The sequence below is a fragment of the Bubalus kerabau genome, chromosome 12, assembly GCF_029407905.1.
Source record: "Bubalus kerabau isolate K-KA32 ecotype Philippines breed swamp buffalo chromosome 12, PCC_UOA_SB_1v2, whole genome shotgun sequence".
Classification (NCBI taxonomy): Eukaryota; Metazoa; Chordata; class Mammalia; order Artiodactyla; family Bovidae; genus Bubalus; species Bubalus kerabau.
Window position 1 is genome coordinate 76129457 of NC_073635.1, and position 25074 is coordinate 76154530.

A 25074-nucleotide genomic window follows, 5' to 3' on the forward strand; every position below is an offset into this window, starting at 1 on the left:
TGACATGAGGTAATTAAGTTAACAACTAATCTCTCACTAAGAGATTTATAGAAACATAAAGCATTTGTAAATAAATATCATCATTTAAAGGTATGTCTTTTCTTTTTTTTATTTTATTTTTAAACTTTACAAAATTGTATTAATTTTGCCAAATATCAAAATGAATCCGCCACGGGTATACATGTGTGCCCCATCCTGAACCCTCCTCCCTCCTCCCTCCCCATACCATCCCTCTGGGTAGTCCCAGTGCACTAGCCCCAAGCATCCAGTATCGTGCATCGAAGCTGGACTGGCAACTCATTTCATACATGATATTTTACATGTTTCAATGCCATTCTCCCAAATCTTCCCACCCTTTCCCTCTCCCACAGAGTCCATAAGACTGTTCTATACATCAGTATCTCTTTTGCTGTCTCATACACAGGGTTATTGTTACCATCTTTCTAAATTCCATATATATGCGTTAGTATACTGTACTGGTGTTTTTCTTTCTGGCTTACTTCACTCTGTATAATACGCTCCAGTTTCATCCACCTCATTAGAACTGATTCAAATGTATTCTTTTTAATGGCTGAGTAATACTCCATTGTGTATATGTTCCATAGCTTTCTTATCCATTCATCTGCTGATGGACATCTAGGTTGCTTCCATGTCCTGGCTATTATAAACAGTGCTGCAATGAACATTGGGGTACATGAGTCTCTTTCCCTTCTGGTTTCCTCAGTGTGTATGCCCAGCAGTGGGATTGCTGGATCATAAGGCAGTTCTATTTCCAGTTTTTTAAGGAATCTCCACACTGTTCTGCATAGTGGCTGTACTAGTTTGCATTCCCACCAACAGTGTAAGAGGGTTCCCTTTTCTCCACACCCTCTCCAGCATTTATTGCTTGTAGACTTTTGGATCGCAGCCATTCTGACTGGTGTGAAATGGTACCTCATAGTGGTTTTGATTTACATTTCTCTGATAATGAGTAATAGAAAGCCCAGAGATAAATCCATGCACATATGGACACCTTATCTTTGACAAAGGAGGCAAGAATATACAATGGATTAAAGACAGTCTTTTTAACAAGTGGTGCTGGGAAATCTGGTCAACCACTTGTAAAAGAATAAAACTAGAACACTTTCTAACACCATACACAAAAATAAACTCAAAATGGATTAAAGATCTCAATGTAAGACCAGAAACTATAAAACTCCTAGAGGAGAACATAGGCAAAACACTCTCTGACATACATCACAGCAGGATCCTCTATGACCCACCTCCCAGAATATTGGAAATAAAAGCAAAAATAAACAAATGGGACCTAATTAAACTTAACAGCTTCTGCACATCAAAGGAAACTATTAGCAAGGTGAAAAGGCAGCCTTCAGAATGGGAGAAAATAATAGCAAATGAAGCAACTGACAAACAACTAATCTCTAAAATATACAAGCAACTCCTACAGCTCAACTCCAGAAAAATAAATGACCCAATCAAAAAATGGGCCAAAGAACTAAATAGACATTTCTCCAAAGAAGACATACAGATGGCTAACAAACACATGAAAAGATGCTCAACATTTAAATGTATGTCTTTTCAATGACATAAGCGATCACTACTATGCATCATACAGCTATGAATCAACACAGCCCTCCAAACATCTCTTCTGCTCACAATGGTAGAGTGGGTAAATAGAGTAAATATAATAAATACTGGTGCACTGGGACGACCCAGAGGGATGGAATGGGGAGGGAGGAGGGAGGGGGGTTCGGGATGGGGAACACATGTATACCTGTGGCGGATTCATTTTGATATTTGGCAAAACTAATACAGTTATGTAAAGTTTAAAAATAAAATAAAAAAAAATAAAAAAATAATGATTAAAAAAAAAAAAATAGTCCATCAAGTACTTTTTTTCCATTCAGATGACACATCAGTATTATTTAAATTCTGAAAGCTGTTCAAATTCCTGAATTCCATCAACAGGCATTTGCTGCCTACCATCCTATATGAATATGTAACAGAATCCCTTCCTCCTTTTTAAGTCCACATAATCCACCAATTCAGAAGGTAAACAGCTAATGGGTTTAAGTTTCTTAGCAAGTGATCAATAAAATAAATACCAAATTTCAATGAGTGGATTTTCATATAAATCACTTTTTGTAGAAAGATTGTACAAACATTTCCTGTGGGAATATTTAAATTAAAAAAAAAATTAATTGGGGTATAACTGTCTTACAATGTTGTGTTAGTTTCTGCTGTACAAGGAAGTGAATCAGCTACATGTATACAAATATCCCCTAAGTCTTGTACCTCCTTCCCCACCACCATTTCCACCCCTCTAGGTCACCACAGATCACCAAGCTGAGCTCCTTGAGCTATACAAAAACAACTTCCCACTAGCTATTTGTTTTACATGTGGTAGTATAGATATATCAATCCTAATTTTCTAACTTACCCCCTTAACGAGTGTCAACCATCTATTCTTTACCTCTACATTTTTATATCTAAAAATTATTAAATTTTATATATATAAAGAGAATTTACACAAATATTTAAAAAATACTTTTATTCAAGAAACGTATTTTATGCTGAAAAGTGTTTCCCAGCTCACAAGGCCCTGTGTTTGTCTCCCTCTTAAAGATTTGAATCATGACTTTCAGTTCTCAAAATCATCTGTGAAGAAGCTGCTAAAGTGCCAGACATGGGGAAATACCGTGGGAGGGTCACATTCACCATCGTTTACTTTTTCTTCAGAGAAACTACATGAGGTCATAAGAAGAGGTTGAACAAGCACCACCTCCCCCCGCCTGTGGGAAAGTGAGGCTTTGTGTAGATTTCATAGCACTTTGGGTCAGACCAGAAATAACTCACTGGTATCTATTCCTACTGTTGCAAATAGCATCTATATTGTACCATTTTTCTAGATTCCACATATATGTGTTAATTATGCATTTTTGTTTTTCTCTTTCTGACTTACTTCACTCTGTATGACAGACTCTAGGTCCATCCATGTCTACAAATGACTCAATTTTGTTTCTTTTTATGGTTGAGTAATATTCCAGTGTGGGCTTCCCTGGTGGCTCAGTGATAAGAACCTGCCTGCCAATGGAGGATGCAGGTTCAATCGCTGGGTCAGGTAGACCCCCTGGAGAAGGAAATGGCAACTCACTCTAGTATTTTTGCCTAGGAAACCACATGGAAGAGGAACCTGATAGGCTACAGTCCATGGGGTTGATGAAAATGAGTCAGACATGATTTAGCAACTGAACAACAAAAATATGCCAGTGTATATATGTTCCATAAATGAGATGCAAAGACTACCTTGATAATGAGAAAAAATATCTGCAAACTAAGCAATTTTCATGGAGAAGGCAATGGCATCCCACTCCAGTACCCTTGCCTGGAAAATCCCATGGACGGAGGAGCCTGGTAGGCTGCAGTCCATGGGGTCGCTAAGAGTCGGATACAACTGAGTGACTTCACTTTCAATTTTCACTTTCATGCATTGGAGAAGGACATGGCAACCCATTCCAGTGTTCTTGCCTGGAGAATCCCAGGGATGGTGGAGCCTGATGGGCTGCCATCTATGGGGTCGCACAGAGTCGGACACGACTGAAGTGACTTAGCAGTAGCAGTAAGCAATTTTCAAGGGATTAATTTCCAAAATATACAAACAGCTCATGTAACTCAAAAAAAAAAATCAAAAAAATGGGCAGAAGACTTAAATAGACACTTTCCAAAGAAGACAGACAGATGGCCAAAAGGCACATGAAAAAATGTTCAACATCACTCAATTTTTCAGTTCAATTCAGTTCAGTCACTTAGTCGTGTCTGACTCTTTGTGACCCCATGGACTGCAGGCCACCAGGCTTCCCTGTCCATCACCAAATCTTGGAGCTTGCTCAAACTCAAGTCTCTCAAGTGGCTGATTTCATCCAACCATGTAATCCTCTGTTGTCCCCTTCTCCTCCTGCCATCAGTCTTTCCCAGCATCAGGGTCTTTTCCAAGAAGTCAGTTCTTCACATCAGATGGCCAAAATATGGGAGCTTCAGCTTCAGCATGAGTCCTTCCAATGAACATTTAGGACTGATTTCCTTTAGGATGGACCTGTTGGATCTCCTTGCAGTCCAAGGGACTCTCAAGAGTCTTCTCTAACAGCACAGTTCAAAAGCATCAAGTCTTCAGCATTCAGCTATCTTGATAGTCCAACTCTCACATCCATATGTAGATCAAAACTACAATAAGGTAGGACTTTACACCAGTCAGAATGGCCATCATCAAAAAATCTACAAGCAATAAATGCCAGAGAGAGTGTGGAGAAAAGGAAACCTTTTTACACTGTTGGTGGGAATGTACATTGATACAGCCATACTGTTCACCATGGAGAACAGTAGGAAGATTCTTTAAAAAATGAGGAATAAAACTACCATATGACCCAGCAATCCCACAACTGGGCAATATCCTGAGGAAACCATAATCCAAATGACACATGGCCCTCAAGGTTCACAGCAACAGTATTTACAAAAGCTAGGACATGGAAGCAATCTAGATGTCCATCAACAGATGAATGGAAGAAGACATTTAAAATTTTAGTGAAGATGAATGCTATATAAATTCTAAACACTCCTGTGAATAGAGAGGGTCATTTTTATTAGTCTGGCAAGCCAAATGTTAAATCAATCACACAGTTGGGGATGAGATAACACTGTGATCTCAAGGTAAGAAAGAGAAGGAATTCTAATCCCACACACGGGATTACTTCCTGCTTAGCTTCTCAAGCAATTAGTGAAGCCCAAGAGAGGAGCAGTATGGAAGTCTGCATACCTTCAAGGCAATAACACTTTTATTTCAGGACCCTTGCTGCCAGAGAATTTCATGTAAGATCAATAAAAGCCAGGATTTATTCAGACAGAATTAGAACACTCTGAACCACAGGATGGGGATCCCTTTCTAATCTCCTTGCCCATTCATACGATGATACAAGATTTAGCTAAAGTGACTTATTAGAATAGACAATAACCACATATTTCCAGTGGCTGACTTTCATAATGTGCAATCCTGGTTTAACTTCCAAAACCCAGTGCACAGTAAATTAAGAGTCTTCGCTCAACCTCTTTCTTCTAGATTTCTAGATTTTAAAAATAATTATTCTAGTTAATTCACAGCGTAAATGCAACTCAGACTCTTAGTCACATAAGATATTACTGAATTACTCCTGGAGGCCCTAGTTGCTCACACAGCCTCATTGTAAACACCTCAGACTCTCATATAATGGACTAGAAGATTCAACTTTACCTGAATAAACTGTAAAGTACCAGTTCAGATCGAGGATAAAAAATGTGTCTTCTTTTCCATATACCCTAAAATACAGGTCTCTTTGTATATTCCCCCTATGGAACAGGGAAGAAAAAAATATTACATTATAGATATAAATATTTACACAAAAATTAAAGAAAAAAACATACTTTGATTCCAGAGAAATGTTTTGTGTTGAAAAGCGTTTCCCAGGTCATGAGGCTCTGTGTTTGTCTCCCTTTTAAAGATTTGAATCACGACTTTCAGTTCTCAAAATTGTCTGTGAAGAAGCTTTTAAGGGTCAGACATGGGGAAACACCGTGGGAGGGTCACGTTTCACCATCAAGTTTACTTTTTCTTCAGGAAATTACGTGAGGGTCAGAAGAGGAGGCTGAGCAAGCGCCACCTCCCCCCTGCCTGTGCGAAAGTGAGGCTTCATAAACATTTCACAGCACTTTGGGTCAGACCCGGAATCACTCACCAGTCTGCAAGCCACCAATCCTGCAGGACATAGACAACCTGGAGCAGGAAACAATAGTCACTCAGACACCAACATTACTGAGCCCTCACACCTCGCTCACTAGGCTGGGGATGGAAAGGCTCTAGAACACTGAGGCGGTCCTTCCGGCTCAGGCCTGCATCAAATCCAACATCCCAGATGACCACAGGTCAGGGAAGGGCATGCTGCATTTTAATATCTCTAAAACATATCCCCTTTTCCCATACAACCTGTCATGTACACACAACAGTAAGCCTCACTTATTTTGGTCCCCACAAAAAACATAGTTCACAGCAAATCCAAGTGGACTACAAAATGCAATAATAACAATATAGATGCTGAGGTTTTTCAAAGGAAAAAGCTTGACAGGTACTGTGATGGTCAGTCTTCTGTGTCAGCATGGCCAGGCAAGTCTCCAGTGATTCACCAAACACTTGTCTAGATGTTGCCTTGAAGCTATTTTGTGGATGTGGTTCACATCCATCATGAGAACTTCAGTAGAGGAGATCACCCTCAACACTGTTGTGGCCTCGTCCAGTCAGTCAAAGGCCCTTAGAGCAATGTCACATTCACCCAGCTAGATCTCACAACTTCAGGGGCCAGTTCTTTGAGACAAATCTCTTAATATGCATATTTTAAAATATTTATAAAATACAGTATGCTGCTGCTGTTGCTGCTGCTGAGTCACTTCAGTCATGTCTGACTCTGTGCGACCCCATAGACAGCAGCCCACCAGGATACCCCGTCCCTGGGATTCTCCAGGCAAGAACACCAGAGTGGGTTTCCATTTCCTTCTCCAATGCATTAAAGTGAAAAGTGAAAGTGAATTCGATCAGTCGTGTCCGACCCTCAGCGACCCCATGGACTGCAGCCTTCCAGGGTTCTCCATCCATGGGATTTTCCAGGCAAGAGTACTGGAGTGGGGTGCCATTGCCTTCTCCAAAATACAGTATAAATAGTACATAAACATCAAGATGAGTGCACAAACCAGAATAAACACCCTCACGTACCTGAGCTGCGATGTTTACTAGAATAAGGAAGGTGATGACAAGCCAGCCAGCACCGGCTGTGAAGTAATTCTCATAGGTCTTAAAACCAACTCTTCCTTCCAAATGGTTCTCTAGAGGTAGTGTAACCTGTATATTCTCAGTCTGAGAGGGAAAAATGGCAGTTAGAGATGAAATTTTAAATAAAGAACCCCCAAATTTCAAAAGTTCAACACTGCCCTCCACTGCAAAGCTGTGGAGAAAATGACACATCTCATGCACTGGCAGGAGAGCAGGATGGCCCATCTCCTCTGGAGAAGGATGTGAGAATATCTAGTGAAACCATGTGTGCATTTACCTTTGGACCCAGCCATTCTACTCCTAGGAATCTATTACAAATAAGGAAACATCATTTGCATGAGGTCATTCACGTTTGGGTAGCTTTGCTTAAAGTAGATCAAGACTCTGAGCATAAGCACAGCCTACATGATTCAAGTATAAATGCAGAAGCTTCTTCCAAAATAACACACAGAATGATATGGAGCTAGTGTATCCCTCCAGATGACTGTGTCACTCAATGACAGGAACATACAACATACTAAGGGCTCAAAATACTAGCCAAATACAGTAAACTGAGTTCACAGAGTGAGTTGGACTAATATGAGTTTGGATAGCAAGGGACAAGCATATGATCCAAATCTATTTGGTTCCTAAATTTCAGAGAGTGATTCCTGAGTGTGGAATGTGAGGGATTAATTTGAACAGAAGTCAGAAACATCCAGGCTTCCGGGTCTGGATAGTGAAGCTTTGGACATCGAGGAATACCTGTGGATGTTTTTAAGGGAGATCTAGTCCATTTTTGTACTTCTGTCTGGAGGACTCAGAATGGATTATACAGTCTCATGGACCAAGGATGTCCAGGGCTCTATGCTGGCCACTGGGATTCAAGGTGGACAAAATGTAGGTCTCAGCATTGAAGGGTAAGAAAGGAAGATGGGAACTATTTACAAAGTGTTTGCTGTGAGTCAGGTCCTTTACACACACTGCTGCTGCTGCTGCTAAGTCGCTTCAGTCGTGTCCAACTCTTGTGCGACCCCATAGACGGCAGCCCACCAGGCCTCCTGGCCTAATCACAAACCATCTGACACCGAGGCAAAATAATACAGCCAGTCAGCTGCAGTGCCAGAATACTCCAACATATAGGAAAAGTAGCTGATTTAATGAGGTCACAGCAGGACTCAGTCTAAGAGGGTCTTCACATTAAGCCTCGGGATGCATAAGGGAAGCCGGGGGCCACCAGCATGACTAGGATGTAACTAAGGTAAACTGAAGAGTTCTCAGTCAGTGTGAGCCACATTCACCCAGAAATTCACAGCAGTGCACCCACTCCTGATCTCCATAAGATTCTCTATCCTACACCCTAAGGGCTTGCTCCCTTCATGCTCTTCTAACTCTACCAATTCCATGGAACAAGACTTTGGGAACCTTATGGTTTACTTTGGGACAAATGAAGACATGAGCAGAGCAGACTGAAGGTCCCTGAGACCACCAAGAGCAGACAGACCCGGCACACTACAGGGTGAGAAACTCACATCTTGGTCCTCTGGAGCCGCATCTTTCAGTGAGGGTCTGGGAGACTGGACAGACTGAACCAAAGACTCAGAGACCAGAGTGGGAGTTCCTGGAACTGGAGATGGTTCAGACTGCTCATTCCCCTTCTCAAAAAGGGAAAAAATATCTACCTCAGATTTCAGGAACTCAGTGTAAGTCCCTCTTTTCACCATTTTGCCCTAAAATAAAAAAGTTTGAGAGAAATTAATTTACAGTCAGTAATATTAAACCAACCTAATATTAATCAGGAAAAGTTATCTGGTCTTAAATTATAATTTTGGGGAAAAAATAATGATCCCTGGGTCTAGAATTCTTGTTGAAAAATCTAGTACAGTCAACTAAACACAGAATTGAGCATTCTGTTCCCTGCCAAACCCTGTGTTAGGTGCGGATGATGTGAAACAAATGTGGGCTCATGTGTTAAAAATGGAGGACATGGGCATAACTGCTGTGGGCACTCAGGGAAGCAAGAAGTACAGAAGTTGGTGGGAGGATCAGCACAGTCTTTTAGACAACGTGCAAACTGACAGAAGCCTCATATGAGAAGTAGGATTGTAAAAAAGCAATTAGGAAGAATATTCTGGGAAAGAAAGCTAAACTTAACAGAGAGGTGGGCACAAGCACACCTGCATATAGGTAAGAGTCACTCATCAAATATTTGCTGCCAACTGTCATAGTATCATGTGTCCCAGGTGGGACAAGACATATAGGGAACCAGCCCTGGAGAGAGAGATGCATCTCCCTGGTCTCTACAATTGCCCCCATAAACTCAGGAAGTTCCCAATGGAATTCAATATTCCACCTGCAAAAGTAATTAAGCAAGGAGGCCATGAGGCCAGAGTGGCTCTAAAGCCTTGGCAGTCTGTGCCCACAAATCAACACCTAAGCCAGAATCAGTGCACTCAGAGCTGAGAAAAAACTTAGGAACTACCAGCCACAAGCAGCCAACCAGGATTCCCCAATCAGGCAGCTGCTTAAGCCTCAGCCAATCTAATCATTTTTCCAATGACTGAGTGACTGAACTGAACTGAACTGAATCTAATCATGCTCTTTGAACACGTGTGACAGACACATCCTTGTACAGTTTCCCTTCCTTACAAAGTCATATAAAATAATGTGCAGATGTTTCACTATTTTCTCACCCCATGAAACTAGATGTGGCTGATTCACTCCGTGACAAATAAAACATTAGGAAAAAAAAAAAAAAAAACTCAGGATGGAAAACTAACCAAATGAGAGCAGCTCTGGTTACAGCAGGTCGGGTGGAGGGAGATGACCCCTCTCACTGTAGCCCCTGAGGTGAGCAACTGGGAGGAAACCAATGAAGCCTTTGGGTACCATGTGATACTGCAGAGCTAGAAAATTATGCAGGATATACTGTGTCTTGTTCCACTTTGGAGGCACAATTCACACACCTCTTTAATGAAATCATCACTTACCACATCATATCTGTAATATGTACAATGAGATGACAGTACAAAGACAGCAGTTTCACTCAGCAGCCAAGTGCTGACAATTCCGAGGGGACAAGGGGGCAGCCATCCCCCTTCTGCTGTGAGAGAGGGACCAGACAGTGAGGATGGTCCCCAATTCATCTAGGGGTGCTCACCAGTGGACAAATGATTACTTTGTTAGTACTAAAACTGGAGGCAGCATCCTCAAAGGAAGCAATAAGAGGACCCTAAAACATCTAGGGACTGGCAAGATAGGTTATTCTCCTGCCACTGATCCTGTGCTCATAACCCTGTCAACACTGGGGTTTACACACTAGAGTCGCCCCCTCTGCACGTGAAACCAACTGCTCTCAAGCTTGAGAAACCTTAGCCCTTCTCCTACCCCATTCCTAGAGGAGTGGAGAGGAGTCCACACAGGGAACTGTTTCTAGAGAGGCAGGGGTTAATAATAATATAGAGAGGCAAGAGTTTTAATAATCTTTCTTAGAGCAGACATTCATTTCTTAAGTCAGGGATTTGATCCAGGACCTTGGAACAGTCAGGGGTTAACGATAGAGGTCCTGAGGCCCAGAGGCAAATAAGCAAAGGATTGAAGCAAGCAATCACTAAGTCTGAACACTTCGCACTAATCTCCACTCCACCCTCAACCATGCTAGGAGTTGTGAGTTGAATGGTGCTCCCCTCCTCAAAAAGATAGGTTCATCGAACCTGGACTGGCAACTCGTTTCATACATGATATTTTACATGTTTCAATGCCATTCTCCCAAATCTTCGCCAGTCCAGGTTCGATGCAGGATACTGGATGCTTGGGGCTGGTGCACTGGGACGACCCAGAGGGATGGAATGGGGAGGGAGGAGGGAGGAGGGTTCAGGATGGGGAACACATGTATACCTGTGGCGGATTCATTTTGATATTTGGCAAAACTAATACAGTTATGTAAAGTTTAAAAATAAAATAAAATTAAAAAAAAAAAAAAGATAGGTTCAAACATGACACCCATAAACACCTTATTTGGAAACAAGGTCTTTGCAGATGTACTCAAGATGAGATCACGCTGGACCAGGGTGACCCTACATCCCATAAGACCAAAGAAACCCAGACAGACGCAGGGACTACAGCCACGTGACATCAGAGGCAGAGAGCACAGTGCTGCAGCTGGAAGCCAAGGAACACAAGGAAGGCCTGTGAACACCAGAGGCTGGAAAGAAGGATTCTCCCCTGGAGCCTCCAGGGAGAGCATGGTCCTGCCAGCACCTGGATTTGGGACCCGTAGCCTCCAGAACAGGGAGACGATAAACTCCTGTTTTTTTAAGTCACCCAGTTTTCAGTGCTTTGTTACAGCAGCTCTAGAAACTGATACCCTAGCCTGAGCCCACACTTCTGTCTCCTCAGCTTTACTAAGACTTGTAACTGCTTCTGCTGTCCCCCCTCCAGAGACCATCAGAGGACTCTCTTAACTCTCACATCAGAACACATCCCTCCTCTGCTCTGGACCATCCAAGGCTTCCATCCCACTTCCGGTCCCTGCCCACAGCTTGGAGACCAACTCCCTCCCATCCCCCTGCTCACTCTCCTCAGACACGCTGGTCTTCCTGCTGTTCCTCCAATCTGCCAGGTCAGCTCCTTCCTGAGGACCCCCTGCCTTAGACCCCCTCCCCCAGGTGACTGTGTGGTGCCCACCTTCATGTCACTCAGACCCCATGAGGCACCAGCTCCTCAGGGAGGCAGCCAGGATGTCAGCCCACCTCTCTCTGTCACATCCTCCCCATAAGAACAGGAGACCCGTGAAGGCAGGGCCTTGTCCTCCTGCTGCACAGGCTCCCACACATATCGGGCACATAGAGACCTGGGCAGGGAGACCAGCAACTGGAGACACCAGCAGAGAGGGCATCTCTGACCCGGGTGCTCAGTTACCCAACCTCACTTCTGGTGTTAATGGAAGATGCTCTTTAGGCAAACTATGTATAACAATCACCTGGATACAATCAGGTCTTAGTATCCCTAATTTCTAAATAATACACTTTGACTTAAGTCTAATTTCTAAAAAGTACACTTTGACTAAATAAAATAGCATCATTATCCTTTTAAAATTTCATTAGAACAGTGACGATGTAATAACCCTGTGGTTGTACTTTCATACACTTTAGGGTTTATGTGACTTAGAGTATCACAGTGACATTTCTACAGGTCTTTGGATTCATCCTCCAAGGCGTGAACATCAGCTCTGAGAAGAAGGGGGTGAAAAACTGAGGGAGAAGAGGGCGCTTACCATGAATCCAAGCATAGTGGCCTGCTGGGAGGTCTGGCTTTCAACACACCTGAGTGCCAGCAATTCCACAGACTTCTATAAACTACTTACATCTTTCAGTATCAGAATCTGACTTGCATCTTTTAGGTACTGCAGCTGATGAGTCACTAAGATTGTGATCTTCTCCTTCAAGGCCTGACGAATACACCTACAAATGTCAGAGGTACAGTATGAAAAAGCACATTAACGGGAGTGCTTCAAACTGAAAAATTATATGTGGAAAACAATGAGACAAAGATCACACAGCAGTCAAAGATCTGTAGTTTAAATACCAAATCAATAATAAAAATTAAATAAACATAAATCAATTCATCCGACTAGGCTCTTAAATTTATCAGCAAGAAATTTGAATCTAGCACTGCTAAAATATTCTAAAAAGCAGCCCAGTGAAGAAGGCACCAACAGCTAAGCTTTTTTTCTCTAAAACTCAGGTTAACAATTATTTGCACGCTTCATAAAGGGAAATAACTGAGTAATACTGAGATTTCAAAACTGACTGAACTAAAATACTATTTTATCACTATTCAGGAGTGGGAGGACCAGTATCTATGTCATATAAAAATGTGTACATTCTTAAACGGCTTTCTAGATTATTATTTATAATGAATGATGCACATATTAGCAACAAAAAATTAATAGATTCTTGGTAACCTTTGCCAGAGAACATTTGCTAGACACTTGTTCCCAAAGAATATTAGACAGAAAATGAAGGCCAATTTGGCCTCTATCAGTCTCTACAATATTCCCAGTTCCAACCAGGAAGAAAGTCTTCTTTCATTAGGACCAAACACATTCCAAATGTAAGAATAAAAAACGGAATCCAAACGGCCCAAATCACAGTGGAAATCACCCAGTGGCTCAGAACACCCACCAGCTCAGAACACCCACCAGTTCTCTACAGACAAGACCCCTGCTCAGTATTCAACCTTAAATTTTATTCACAGTTTAAAAAAAAACAAAAAACAAAAAAACTGTTCCTCCATTTTAAATGCAGACCCCTAGGGACTCAGCCCCAAGCTCAGCCACAGGGTCCACAACCCCTCCAGGGAAGCAAGTAGCTGGGTCTGGGGCCCCAGTGACCCCAGGCAGGATTCCAGGCAGGTTCTCTGGGAGCCCGTGGCCCTTGCAGAGCATATCTCAGGAACCTGGGCCAGAGCTCAGCCTGTGAGTGATTTAGATGGAGAGTCTGGAGGCAGCAGACTGCAGCTCAGTCCTTCTCACAAGCCTGATGACATTCTAAACCTGTTTCTTCATCTCAAACAGCGTCAATGACAACTTCATCCACACGTTCTGAGAAGTCAACCACCAATAGGCTCAGTAAGCATCAGTCCCCTTCTCTGCTCCTCCCTAACCACAAGTAGCCCTGTGCTTTGGACTCAGGACAGAAAAGTCCTAAGGGGACACTCTGGACACTGCGTCTGTGATCAGAAGCAAGACTCCAGGATATAGACACATACACCATCACTTCATTAAGTCCAAAAGGAGTACCTATTGACCTGTGTTAGCTCAGTGTTCATAGCTACGTTTCTTGACTGTCACCTTTTCAGACTTAGTACTAAAGCATTTAAATGGCATTCTTCTCCTTAATTCATAAATACCTGCCAATAGTCCCTAAAGGTGGGTGTTAACCAAATGTGATGTGCTGTTATGTCCAAGATGGACCAACCCAAAAGTTTTAAAATATTTTCTTCCTCACTTTCCATCACAGATGAGGTAATATAAATAAATACAATGAAGTGATCAGTTGATGGCTTTGAATTTTTCCTAAATAATGCTTTTGTTCAATCACTAGAAAAATAAACTATTTTCCAAGTTTTTAAAGGAAAGATTTCCAGGTCATGTCATACAAATAATTGAATCAGCAATCATTAGTTGTTTACCTGTTACTCCTATATAAAGGATGTGTTAATCCTATAATCCTACATATAATCCTATATAAGAGCTGTGTTGAGAGGGGACACATCCCATGGTGAAGGGGATACAAATAAGACAGACAGAATCCCCATCTCCATTCATTCAATCAGCAGAGGTTTGTTGAGGAGCCAGGCATTGTCCTAAGTGCAGAGGACACACCCACACGTCAAGATGGAAATCAGTACTCTGCACTGTGTACAGGGGGACCCGCTGCGTGAGTGTAGAAAATGCACTATTACACTGTGACTTGTGCTCTGAAGGGAAAGCAAGGGGTCTTAGATGGGGAGACACAGGAGCCCTGAGACTATCTGGGGAAATATCCTGGAAGAAGACACAGCAGGTGCAGGGGTTCTGGGACAGAACAAGCTGGGCTGAGGCGCCTTCCTGCATTCACAGCTTAGGAGGGGTAATTCAGTAGAGTTGCTCAGTTGTGTCCAACTCTTTGGACCCCATGGACTGCAGCAACCGGCCTCCCTTTCCTCACCAACTCTGGGAGCTTGCTCAAACTCATGTCCATCGATTCAGTGATGCCATCCAACCATCTCATCCTCTGTTGTCCCCTTCTCCTCCCGCCTTCAATCTTTCCCTCATTGGAAAATACCCTGATGCTGGGAAAGATTGAAGGAGAGGTGGGGAGACTCATAAATTGTCAAGTGCACCCACTGAGGGCTGGGGGAAGACAGAGGGCACGGGCGCCCCCTAGAGGAGCAGGAGGGAATGGCAGGGCCCATCCTCCACCTTCCCTCTGTGTCCTGGGGCACAGCTCCCTGGCTCTGGGACAGAGGGACCAGTATGTACAGACAGACGGGAGTGAGAAAGGACCCCCACAGAGCCAGCACAGCTGGACACCGAGTGGGTGTGGGGACGAGCTGGAAAGGCTGATGCGGGCAGAAGAAGCCTGTTCTGTCTGAGGACCTGGAGCGGCTTCCCAAACATGAAGGGGTGGGGGTGGGGGGAGTCCATGAAGGGCTGAAGCAGGTGGGTGAGCTGTGTAGACAGGAGGGTGAGCTGTGTAGACAGCAGCGTGGGAGTCTGATCAGGACACACCTGAAGAGCTGATGACACAGGAGGTGGGGGTCTGGGACGTGTGCCTGAACCAGGACGGGATCCACAGCATGATGAGACTGCATCAGCTCATCCAAGGCCTCTCACCTTCTATAGGTGACAGAACCCACTTAGCGCTCACAGAATAAAGTTGTAAAACTCACAAATCAATGACCTTGGATATAGATTCATGACTGTAGGAAACTGTTAATTGAAAGCAGCAGTGTGATTCATCCACTTTTAATACAAAGCCCTCCCCATGACTAAGCCTCCACATGACCAACATCTCTCACAGAATATTGTTCCATCCAATTCTTTAACTTGAGAACACCCTCCGATTGCTGCTGAGTGATTTCCTAATTTACTTTCATGCGCTGTGCTTTAAGTCACTCTAGAGTTTGTGGTTCTGATCAGCAAAAACAATCTTAAGCTTGCTTCTCTCAAGTATCCAAAGTGGTACACCCAAAATATTGGAGAGGATTTTATAAATGTCTCCTGTGTTTTAAAAAGAACTCAGGAGAACTTCTGTGATCAGCACACTATCAGATCAGATCAAATCAGATCAGTCACTCAGTCGTGTCCGACTCTTTGTGACCCCATGAATCGCAGCATGCCAGGCCTCCCTGTCCATCACCAACTCCCAGAGTTCACTCAGACTCACGTCCATCGAGTCAGTGATGCCATCCAGCCATCTCATCCTCTGTCGTCCCCTTCTCCTCCTGCCCACAATCCCTACCAGCAGCAGAGTCTTTTCCAATGAGTCAACTCTTTGCATGAGGTGGCCAAAGTACTGGAGTTTCAGCTTCAGCATCATTCCTTCCAAAGAACACCCAGGGCTGATCTCCTTCAGAATGGACTGGTTGGATCTCCTTGCAGGCCAAGGGACTCTCAAGAGTCTTCTCCAACACCACAGTTCAAAAGCATCAATTCTTCGGCGCTCAGCCTTCTTCACAGTCCAACTCTCACATCCATACATGACCACCGGAAAAACCATAGCCTTGACTAGACGAACCTTTGTTGGCAAAGCAATGTCTCTGCTTTTGAATATGCTATCTAGGTTGGTCATAGCTTTCCTTCCAAGGAGTAAGCGTCTTTTAATTTCATGGCTGCAATCACCATCAGTGATTTTGGAGCCCCCCCAAAATAAAGTCTGACACTTTCCACTGTTTCCCCATCTATTTCCCATGAAGCGATGGGACCAGATGCCATGATCTTCGTATTCTGAATGTTGAGCTTTAAGCCAACTTTGTTACTCTCCACATTCACTTTCATCAAGAGGCTTTTTAGTTCCTCTTCACTTTCTGCCATAAGGGTGGTGTCCTCTGCATATCTGAGGTTATTGATATTTCTCCCGGCAATCTTGATTCCAGCTTGTGTTTCTTCCAGTCCAGCGTTTCTCATGATGTACTCTGCATATAAGTTAAATAAACAGGGTGACAATATACAGCCTTGACGTACTCCTTTTCCTATTTGGAACCAGTCTGTTGTTCCATGTCCTGTTCTAACTGTTGCTTCCTGACCTGCATACACATTTCTCAAGAGGCAGATCAGGTGGTCTGGTATTCCCATCTCTTTCAGAATTGTCCACAGTTTATTGTGATCCACACAGTCAAAGGCTTTGGAATAGTCAATAAAGCAGAAATAGATGTTTTTCTGGAACTCTCTTGCTTTTTCGATGATCCAGCAGATGTTGGCAATTTGATCTCTGGTTCCTCTGCCTTTTCTAAAACTAGCTTGAACTCTGGAAGTTCACTGTTCACGTATTGCTGAAGCCTGGCTTGGAGAATTTTGAGCATTACTTTACTAGCGTGTGAAATGAGTGAAATTGTGTGGTAGTTTGAGCATTCTTTGGCATTGTCTTTCTTCGGGATTGGAATGAAAACTGACCTTTTCCAGTCCTGTGGCCACTGCTGAGTTTTCCAAATTTGCTGGCATATTGAGTGCAGCACTTTCACAGCATCATCTTTCAGGATTTGGAATAGCTCAACTGGAATTCCATCACCTCCACTAGCTTTGTTCATAGTGATGCTCTCTAAGGCCCACTTGACTTCACATTCCAGGATGTCTGGCTCTAGGTCAGTGATCACACCATCGTGATTATCTGGGTCGTGAGGATCTTTTTTGTACAGTTTTTCTGTGTATTCTTGCCATCTCTTCTTAATATCTTCTGCTTCTATTAGGTCCATACCATTTCTGTCCTTTATCAAGCCCATCTTTGCATGAAATGTTCCTTTGGTATCTCTGATTTTCTTGAAGAGATCCCTAGTCTTTCCCATTCTGTTGTTTTCCTCTATTTCTTTGCATTGATCGCTGAAGAAGGCTTTCTTATCTCTTCTTGCTCTTCTTTGGAACTCTGCATTCAGATGTTTATATCTTTCCTTTGCTCCTTTGCTTTTCGCTTCTCTTCTTTTCACAGCTATTTGTAAGCCTTCCCCAGACAGCCATTTTGCTTTTCTGCATTTCTTTCCCATGGGGATGGTCTTGATCCCTGTTTCCTGTACAATGTCACGAACCTCATTCCATAGTTCATCAGGCATCCTGTCTATCAGGTCTAGTCCCTTAAATATATTTCTCACTTCCACTGTATAATCATAAGGGATTTGTTTTAGGTCATACCTGAATGGTTTAGTGGTTTTTCCTACTTTCTTCAATTTAAGTCTGAATTTGGCAATACTTGGTACTAAAATGCCTCCTCTCCCCTCCCTGTGACATGGATGCAATGACTAGCAGATCCTGTTCCTGCCCTGATGGGGAACTTGTGCAGATGCTCACAAGATGGGTGACAGATATTTGTAAATTCACGGTGGGGCGCTGGGAACAAGAAGGCTGCTATACTCAGGATGCCAGGAGGGTGGGGGTGGGGAATCCCTGTCACAGCACTAGCTCCTGTCACTGAACTCATGACAAGACACAGGCACTTCTCTAAGGGAAAACTCATCAAGTCATGATCAGGAGAAGGTGGGAAAGGGGAGTCAGATCAGGGAGCTGGGGGCCATGCCATGTGTCAGCTGCCCTGCTCACTCATGTTCTGAAAGATTCAGTGATACTATGCAGTTTTCTTTTAATTGTGGTAAAATACACCTAATGTGAAATTTACCATTTCTGTCATCTTAAGCATAGAGCTCAGTGGTATTAAGTATATTCACATTGTTGTGAAGCCATCAACACCATCCATCTCCACAAATCTTTCATCACCCCAACACTAAGGACGTCCTACATTCGGGCAGATCCCACCAAAGACTAATGACCACTGCTTAGTAGACGTGGAATTCCAGCTCCTAATATCCAGAGCTCAGACTTCCTCACATGTCTCCCTTTCAAACACTGGACTCTGCTGAAGTCTCTACTTTGCTATTCTGGACTTTCTGTAAATCAATCGTGTCCCCTCAGATTCACCTGCTGACACCTTAGTTAATAGTACCTTAGAATTTGGTGACAAGGACCTTAAAGTAGTAATGATCACCCTTTGTTATACTGGACCTAATCTAATATGACTGGTGTGCTTAGGTGAAGAGAAGATTAAGACGTAAGGACAGAAACACAGGCATGTAAATCAATGAAGTTAGAACACACCCTCCCACCATGCACAAAATAAACTAAAAATGACTTAAAATCTTAATCATAAGACATGACACCATAAAACTCCTAGTAGAGATTATAAGCAAAACATTCTCTGACATAAATTATACCAATATTTTCTTAGGTCAGTCTCCTAAGGCAATAGAAATATAAACAAAAACATACAAATGGGGGCTTCCCTGGTGGCTTAGTGGTAAAGAATTCACCTGCCAGTGCAGGAGACATAGGATCCCTCCCTGGTCCAGGAAGCTCCCACATGCACAAAGCACCTCAGCCCATGCCCACAACTACTGAGCCTGTGCTCTGGAGCCCAGGAACCGCAACTACTAACCCCACACACCATAGAGCCCGGGCTCTGCAATGAGAGAAGCCACCACAATGAGAAGTCCACGTGCCACAGCTAGAGAGTAGCCCCTGCTCACTGCAACTAGAGAAAACCCCAACTGTGTGAGGACACAGCGAGGGGTGATGGTCAGAAGCCAAGGAGAGAGGTCTCAGGAGAAACCAAACCACCCACACCTTGAACCTGTAGCCTCAAGAACTGTGAGAAATTTAATTTCTATTCTTTGAGCATCCCCATCTGTGACAACTTGCTATAGACTGAATGTTTTACTCCTCAAAAGTCATCTATTGAGACCTAATCCCAACTGTGTTGGTATCAGGAGGTGGGGCCATCAGGAGGGACCAGGTCCTGAGGGTGGAGCCTCCATGAAAGGGATTAGTGTCCTGATAAAAGGAACCACAAGGCTCCCTCACCTCTGCCACCACATGAGGCCGCAGGAATCAGACCCTCACCAGACTGAATCTTTCAGCCCCCTGACTTGGACTTTCCCAGCGTCCAAAACCATGAGATAAAAACTTGTTATTTCTAAAGCCACTCAGCTCTGGTGTCCTGTGAGAGCAGCCTGGACAGACACAGTGCTAGAAACTAACACAGGACCTGAGAGCAAGAATTCCCAAACAGCTTCTCGCTGCTGAACACCCCGCCTCCTCCAGGCGAGGACGTGCCTGCTATTCTCCTCACAGCCTTACTTTCTCCTCCCTCCACACCTGAGCTTCTACTCTTGCTTCAGCAAAGGACTGGGTCCTCGTCTCAGCCTCCATACACCTGCCCAGCCTGCAGGCCCGCAGGGTACTTCCTGCCCAGCCCTGGGCACAGGGAGCTTTCCATCTTCAGTGAAAGCCTCCAGCTGACACTTCCACTTTACATTCAGCACCTACTATCCTGTATTAAAATACTCTAAACCCTGACTTTACTGAGCTTTCCCCAGGCATCTGTTTTAACAAGCTCCATGTAGAGACAGGTTCCTCAGAGGCAGGAATGAGAGCTGGGCATCCTAGTCTCCCTTATTCTGCCCAGTGTGGGTCCTTCCCCTCTCCTGGCTCACTGTCCTCCTTGTAAACTAAGAGGTTTTGTGCAGTAAGGCATTGATCTCAGTGCACACAGCTGGGTGTTTAGAAGTGCAGCTGGAAGGCTCATTGACTTTAACAAAGTGAACAACAGCAAGCGACCTGACCATGGGGGAGATGTGAAGGCTGTTTTAGGAAAAAAACAAGTTTGCAAGGCTTTCAAAAAGGCCAGTCTAGACTCCATAAGAGGCCTCAGTCAGTGTGTGTTAGGACACATTATACACAGAAAAGAATCAGAGTTGTCCCACTTTAGTCATTGTGTAGCCAACCAGGAGCCACTGACAAGTTCTACATTTTAGAAACAGGAATGAGAGTCAAGACTCAAGCCATATTATAGGTGACACTACATTGTAGTGTCTAAGTATTAATTCTAGTAAGCATCCCGGAAATAACATGAAATGATTGAAATCATACTCAGATGTGGAATTCTCAAATTCTAGACTTTATTAAGTCTATACTTAATAAAGACTTTATTTCCAAAGTGATAGAATAACAAGCATAAACCAACAGGGTCTTTCCATGGAAGCCCTATGCCAGTACTGAAAACTTCACTTCTAACACGCCTTAAGCAAATGATAGAGGAAAAAAACTGGCAGCCAAGTACCAGGTTATAAGAGTCTCACTCTCTGATTTAAAAACCCTACATCATCTTATTCCTGACATCTGGATCCACCCAGAGTGTCTGGTAATCAACTGCAAGTAGCAGGAAGGAAACTGCCATCTGTCACTCCATAAAGCACAGACCCCACTGGCCCCCACACACTGGAAGCACCTGCTGTATTTTCCTGTCCTGACCTCATCATGATGCAAGATTTCTCTAAGGTGGATCTTCTGTGGAGGGAAAGGAGGGGAGGGAGGGACACCAGGGCAGAGGGAGCTGAGGCTCCTGGAGCACAAAGACCTGCCTGAGCTCTCTTCCTTCATCTCTACAGGGCTCTTGGAAAGAAGAAACGATAGAAAACAGGAGCAAACTCACTGTTGGAACAAGTGTCTGCTGACTATTGCATCCACTGCGCTGAGCGGATCGTCCAGGAGGTAGATGTCTGCATCCTGATACATGGCTCTAGAAAACATAGAGAGACATCAGGAGAGGATACTTCATATTCCCTGGGTCTCATCGCTGAATCATAATGGTGTCTAACAACTCCAGGTTCCTTCTATAAGCCCAGGGAAAGGACCAAGACCCTGCTTCACACAGCCGCACTCGGTGAGCGGGGTCTGCGTGCTCATGTCCACTAGGAGCCGTGGAGGACGAGGGGTGGATAGCAACTGAAACCCCATTTACCTGGCGAGGCTGACCCGGGCTTTCTGTCCCTCACTCAGTGGGGTTCCTCTTTCTCCTATCTCAGTTAGATCTCCTTCCTCCAAAAGCTGTAAATCCTATACAGATAGAAAAGGGGGGAAAGAAAAAGATATAAATTGTCCTCTACTACCATCTTACACTTTTAGCATTAGTTCCTCATACAAGAATTTGATTAACGTTCATACATGCTCAGCTGCTAAGTCGTATTCAACTCTTTGTAACCCCATGGACTAGGGCTTGTAGGGCTCTTCTGTCCATGGTATTCTCCAGGCAACAACACTGGAGTGGTTTGCTGTTTCCTCCTCCAGGAGATCTTCCTGACCCAGGGATCGAATCAGTATCTCCTGTGTCTCCTGCACTTGCAGGTAGATTCTTTCCCACCAAGCTACCTGGGAAGCTAGAGCAGTGGGTATAAGTCAGAGTAACTAAACTGTGACTTTGAATATTAAAAAAAAAAAAAAAAAAAAAAAAAACCTATCAGTGTATTTTATTTGTTTTCATTCTGTAGTTTTGCACAGCATCTAAGCGTTTGACCATTTTAACAGATATTTACTGAGGACTTACTGTATGACAGGCATTGCTCTGGGCACAGTGAACTCAGTTGTGAAGAAACAAAGGTTCTAGGGTTTATTTCCATGATGGAAGACAAATGATATGGAAAATTAACCTGAGCACAAGTACTGAGGAGAGGAAGGAAAAGGAAGCCGGCTCAGGGGGATGGAGAGTGAAGGGGGAAGTGAGTTCACACTGGGGTGTGAGGGCTCTGCTCAGAGAGGGTGTGAGCAGATCTGGAGGAGGGGTCTCAGGCAGACCTGGAGAGGCTGCTCCTCACAGAGGGAGGGGCGGGTGCAGGGGCCACAGGGAGATGCCCAAGGGGTTCAGGACAAGGAGGCAGGAGAGTGGAGTGAGAATGAAGGGGTGAGGGTGGAGACAGAGCAGGAGGAGCCTGGGGGCACTCCAGTAAGAGGAGGAGGGGGACAGACCTGGTTTGAGGTTTTAAGAAATCACTCCTGTGCTTTACAGAAAACAGACAGTAAGTGGGGAAGGATGAGGGTGGATACAAGTGAGGAGGCTACCAGAATAATCAAGGTGAGAGATGACAGTGGTCAGGACCAGAGTGGGAATGGAGAGATGGGGTCACACTCCAGGCACATGTTGAAGGCGGAGTCTGAAAGGCCTGCTGACAGGATGGGTGTGGCTGTAAGAGCAGAGGAGATTGTGGTGTTTGGGATGAGGAAGGGGAAGGACAGGGTCTCCATTTACTGAGTTGGGGAAGGTGGTGGATGTAGGTTTAGGGAACTTCGCTCATGGACAACCTGACATGACCTCCCAGTGGTGTCACGGTGCAGTAGTACATGCAGGTGTGAAGGTCTGTGCTAGAGACACAGGTGTGAGAGCTGGTGGCCCAGGAGGTGAAGGCACAGGACTTGTTTTTATAAAGGAATGAGTGTCTCTTAAAAAGACATTTTGCTGATCTCTGCCTCAGCTTCCCACTTTCAAAGAAGGGATAACACCTGACCCTAGTCTTCACAGTAATACTTAAAGTGAGTGACAGATAAGGTTTGTACAAGAAATGGGCACAGAAAGAGCAAGCTGGGCAGGACAATCAAAAGGAAAGAAAAGGTGTGCTCAAAGGACACCCAGCAGATCAGCTGGATTAAGTAGATGATTGTCTGTGAAAGCAGGAAAAACTCAAAACTAAGAAGGAAATAAAGTTGTAACTTGAGGATCTGGGAATCAATCAAAAGTTACATTTGAATATCATTTACGAAGTTAATAGACAAATCAGCCTATTTTCCCCAGAGTACCATGGGGAAAAAAAAAGAATAGATGACGAGAACATTCCCAAACTGACAAGATAGACATCAGGCTTAAGTAGTTGTTCACTCGTTTAATTGTGTCTGACTCTTTGTGATGCTTTTGAACTGTGGTGTTGGAGAAGACTCTTGAGAGTCCCTTGGACTGCAAGGAGATCCAACCAGTCCATTCTGAAGGAGATCAGCCCTGGGTGTTCTTTGGAAGGAATGATGCTAAAGCTGAACCTCCAGTACTTTGGCCACCTCATGCAAAGAGTTGACTCATTGGAAAACACCCTGATACTGGGAGGGATTGGGGGCAGGAGGAGAAGGGGACGACAGAGGATGAGATGGCTGGATGGCATCACTGACTCGATGGACGTGAGTCTGAGTGAACTCCGGGAGTTGGTGATGGACAGGGAGGCCTGGCGTGCTGCGATTCATGGGGTCGTAAAGAGTCGGACACGACTGAGCGACTGAACTGAACTGACTCTTGTGACCCCAAGGAATGTAGCACTCCAGGCTTCCTTGTCCTTTACCATCTCCTGGAGCTTGTTCAAACTCATGCCCACTGAATCACGGATACCATCCAGCCATCTCGTCCTTTATCGTTCCCTTCTCCTCCTGTATTCAATCTTTTTCAGCATCAGCATCATCATTAGGAAATGAGTTGGTTCTTCCCATCAGGTGGTCAAAGCACTGGAGCTTCAGCATCAGTCCTTTCAATCAATATACAGGGTTGATTTCCTTTATGATTGACTGGTTTGATCTCCTTGCAGTCCAAGGGATTCTCAAGTGTCTTCTCCAACACCACAGTTCAAAAGCATCTGTTCTTCTGCACTCAGCTTTCTTTATGGTCCAACTCTCACATCCATACATGACTACTAGAAAAACCATACCTTTGACTATATGGACCTTTGTTAGTAAAGTAATGGTTCTGCCTTTTAATATGCTGTCTAGGTTTGTCATAGTATTTCTCCCAAGGAGCAAACGTTTTTAATTTCATGACTGCAGTCACCATCTGCAGTGATGTTGGAGCCCAAGAAAATAAAGTCTGTCACTGTTTCCATTGTTTCCTCATCTATTGCCATGAAGTGGTGGAACCAGATGCCATGATGTTAGTTTTTTGAATGTTGAGTTTTAAGCCAACTTTATCATTCTCCTCTTTCACCTTCATCAAGAGGCTCTTTAGTACCCCTTCGCTTTCTGTTATAAGGGTGATATCATCTGCATATCTGAGGTTATTGATATTTCTCCCAGAAATCTTTATTCCAGCTTGTGCTTCATCCAGTCTGGCATTTCACATGGTGTACTGTGCATGTAAGTTAAATAAGCAGGGTGACAATATACAGCTTTGATGTATTCCTTTCCTAATTTGGAATCAGTCTGTTGTTCCATGTCCAGTTCTAGCTGTTGCTTCTTGACCTCCATGCAGGTTTCGTAGGTGGCTGGTAAGGTGGTCTGGTATTCCCATCTCTTTTAGGAATTTTCCACCCTTTGTTGTGATCCACACAGTGAAAGGCTTTATCATATCAATGAGGCAGAAGTAGATGCTTTTCTGGAATTCTCTTGCTTTTTCTATGATCCAACAGATGTTGCGAATTTGAGCTCTGGTTCCTCTGCCTTAGACTTAAGTTACATGGTATTATATTAGAAGTCTTAAGTTGCTATAATTGTCAATTGGCACATTCTGTCATAGACAGAGTTTGGAGTTTTTATCACTAAACTGCTGAGGCATCAACCTAGGATGCACAGCAGTACCTTTCTGCAGGTGAAGCCCTCACTTCTCTGTCTCTACTGTAGCAAATTTGGAGAGAAAGCAAGTAGCACACTGATGCCACCACGACGAACAAGTCCTTTGACCTCCCTGAGTCTCATTTTCCTCTTC

The 25074-nt window shown here is 43.9% G+C and overlaps 1 protein-coding gene across 1 annotated transcript in view; it reads right to left on the bottom strand.

Annotated features, from left to right (window-relative positions):
- The window catches only part of LOC129624251 (ATP-binding cassette sub-family C member 4-like), a 195433-nt gene that overhangs the window by 88949 nt on the left and 81410 nt on the right, over nt 1-25074 (bottom strand). Inside the window, 7 exon segments of the mRNA XM_055541911.1 lie at nt 5282-5376; nt 5763-5800; nt 6791-6931; nt 8359-8556; nt 12192-12288; nt 21064-21150; nt 21373-21467. Of these exon segments, the coding sequence (XP_055397886.1) occupies nt 5282-5376; nt 5763-5800; nt 6791-6931; nt 8359-8556; nt 12192-12288; nt 21064-21150; nt 21373-21467 (751 nt within the window).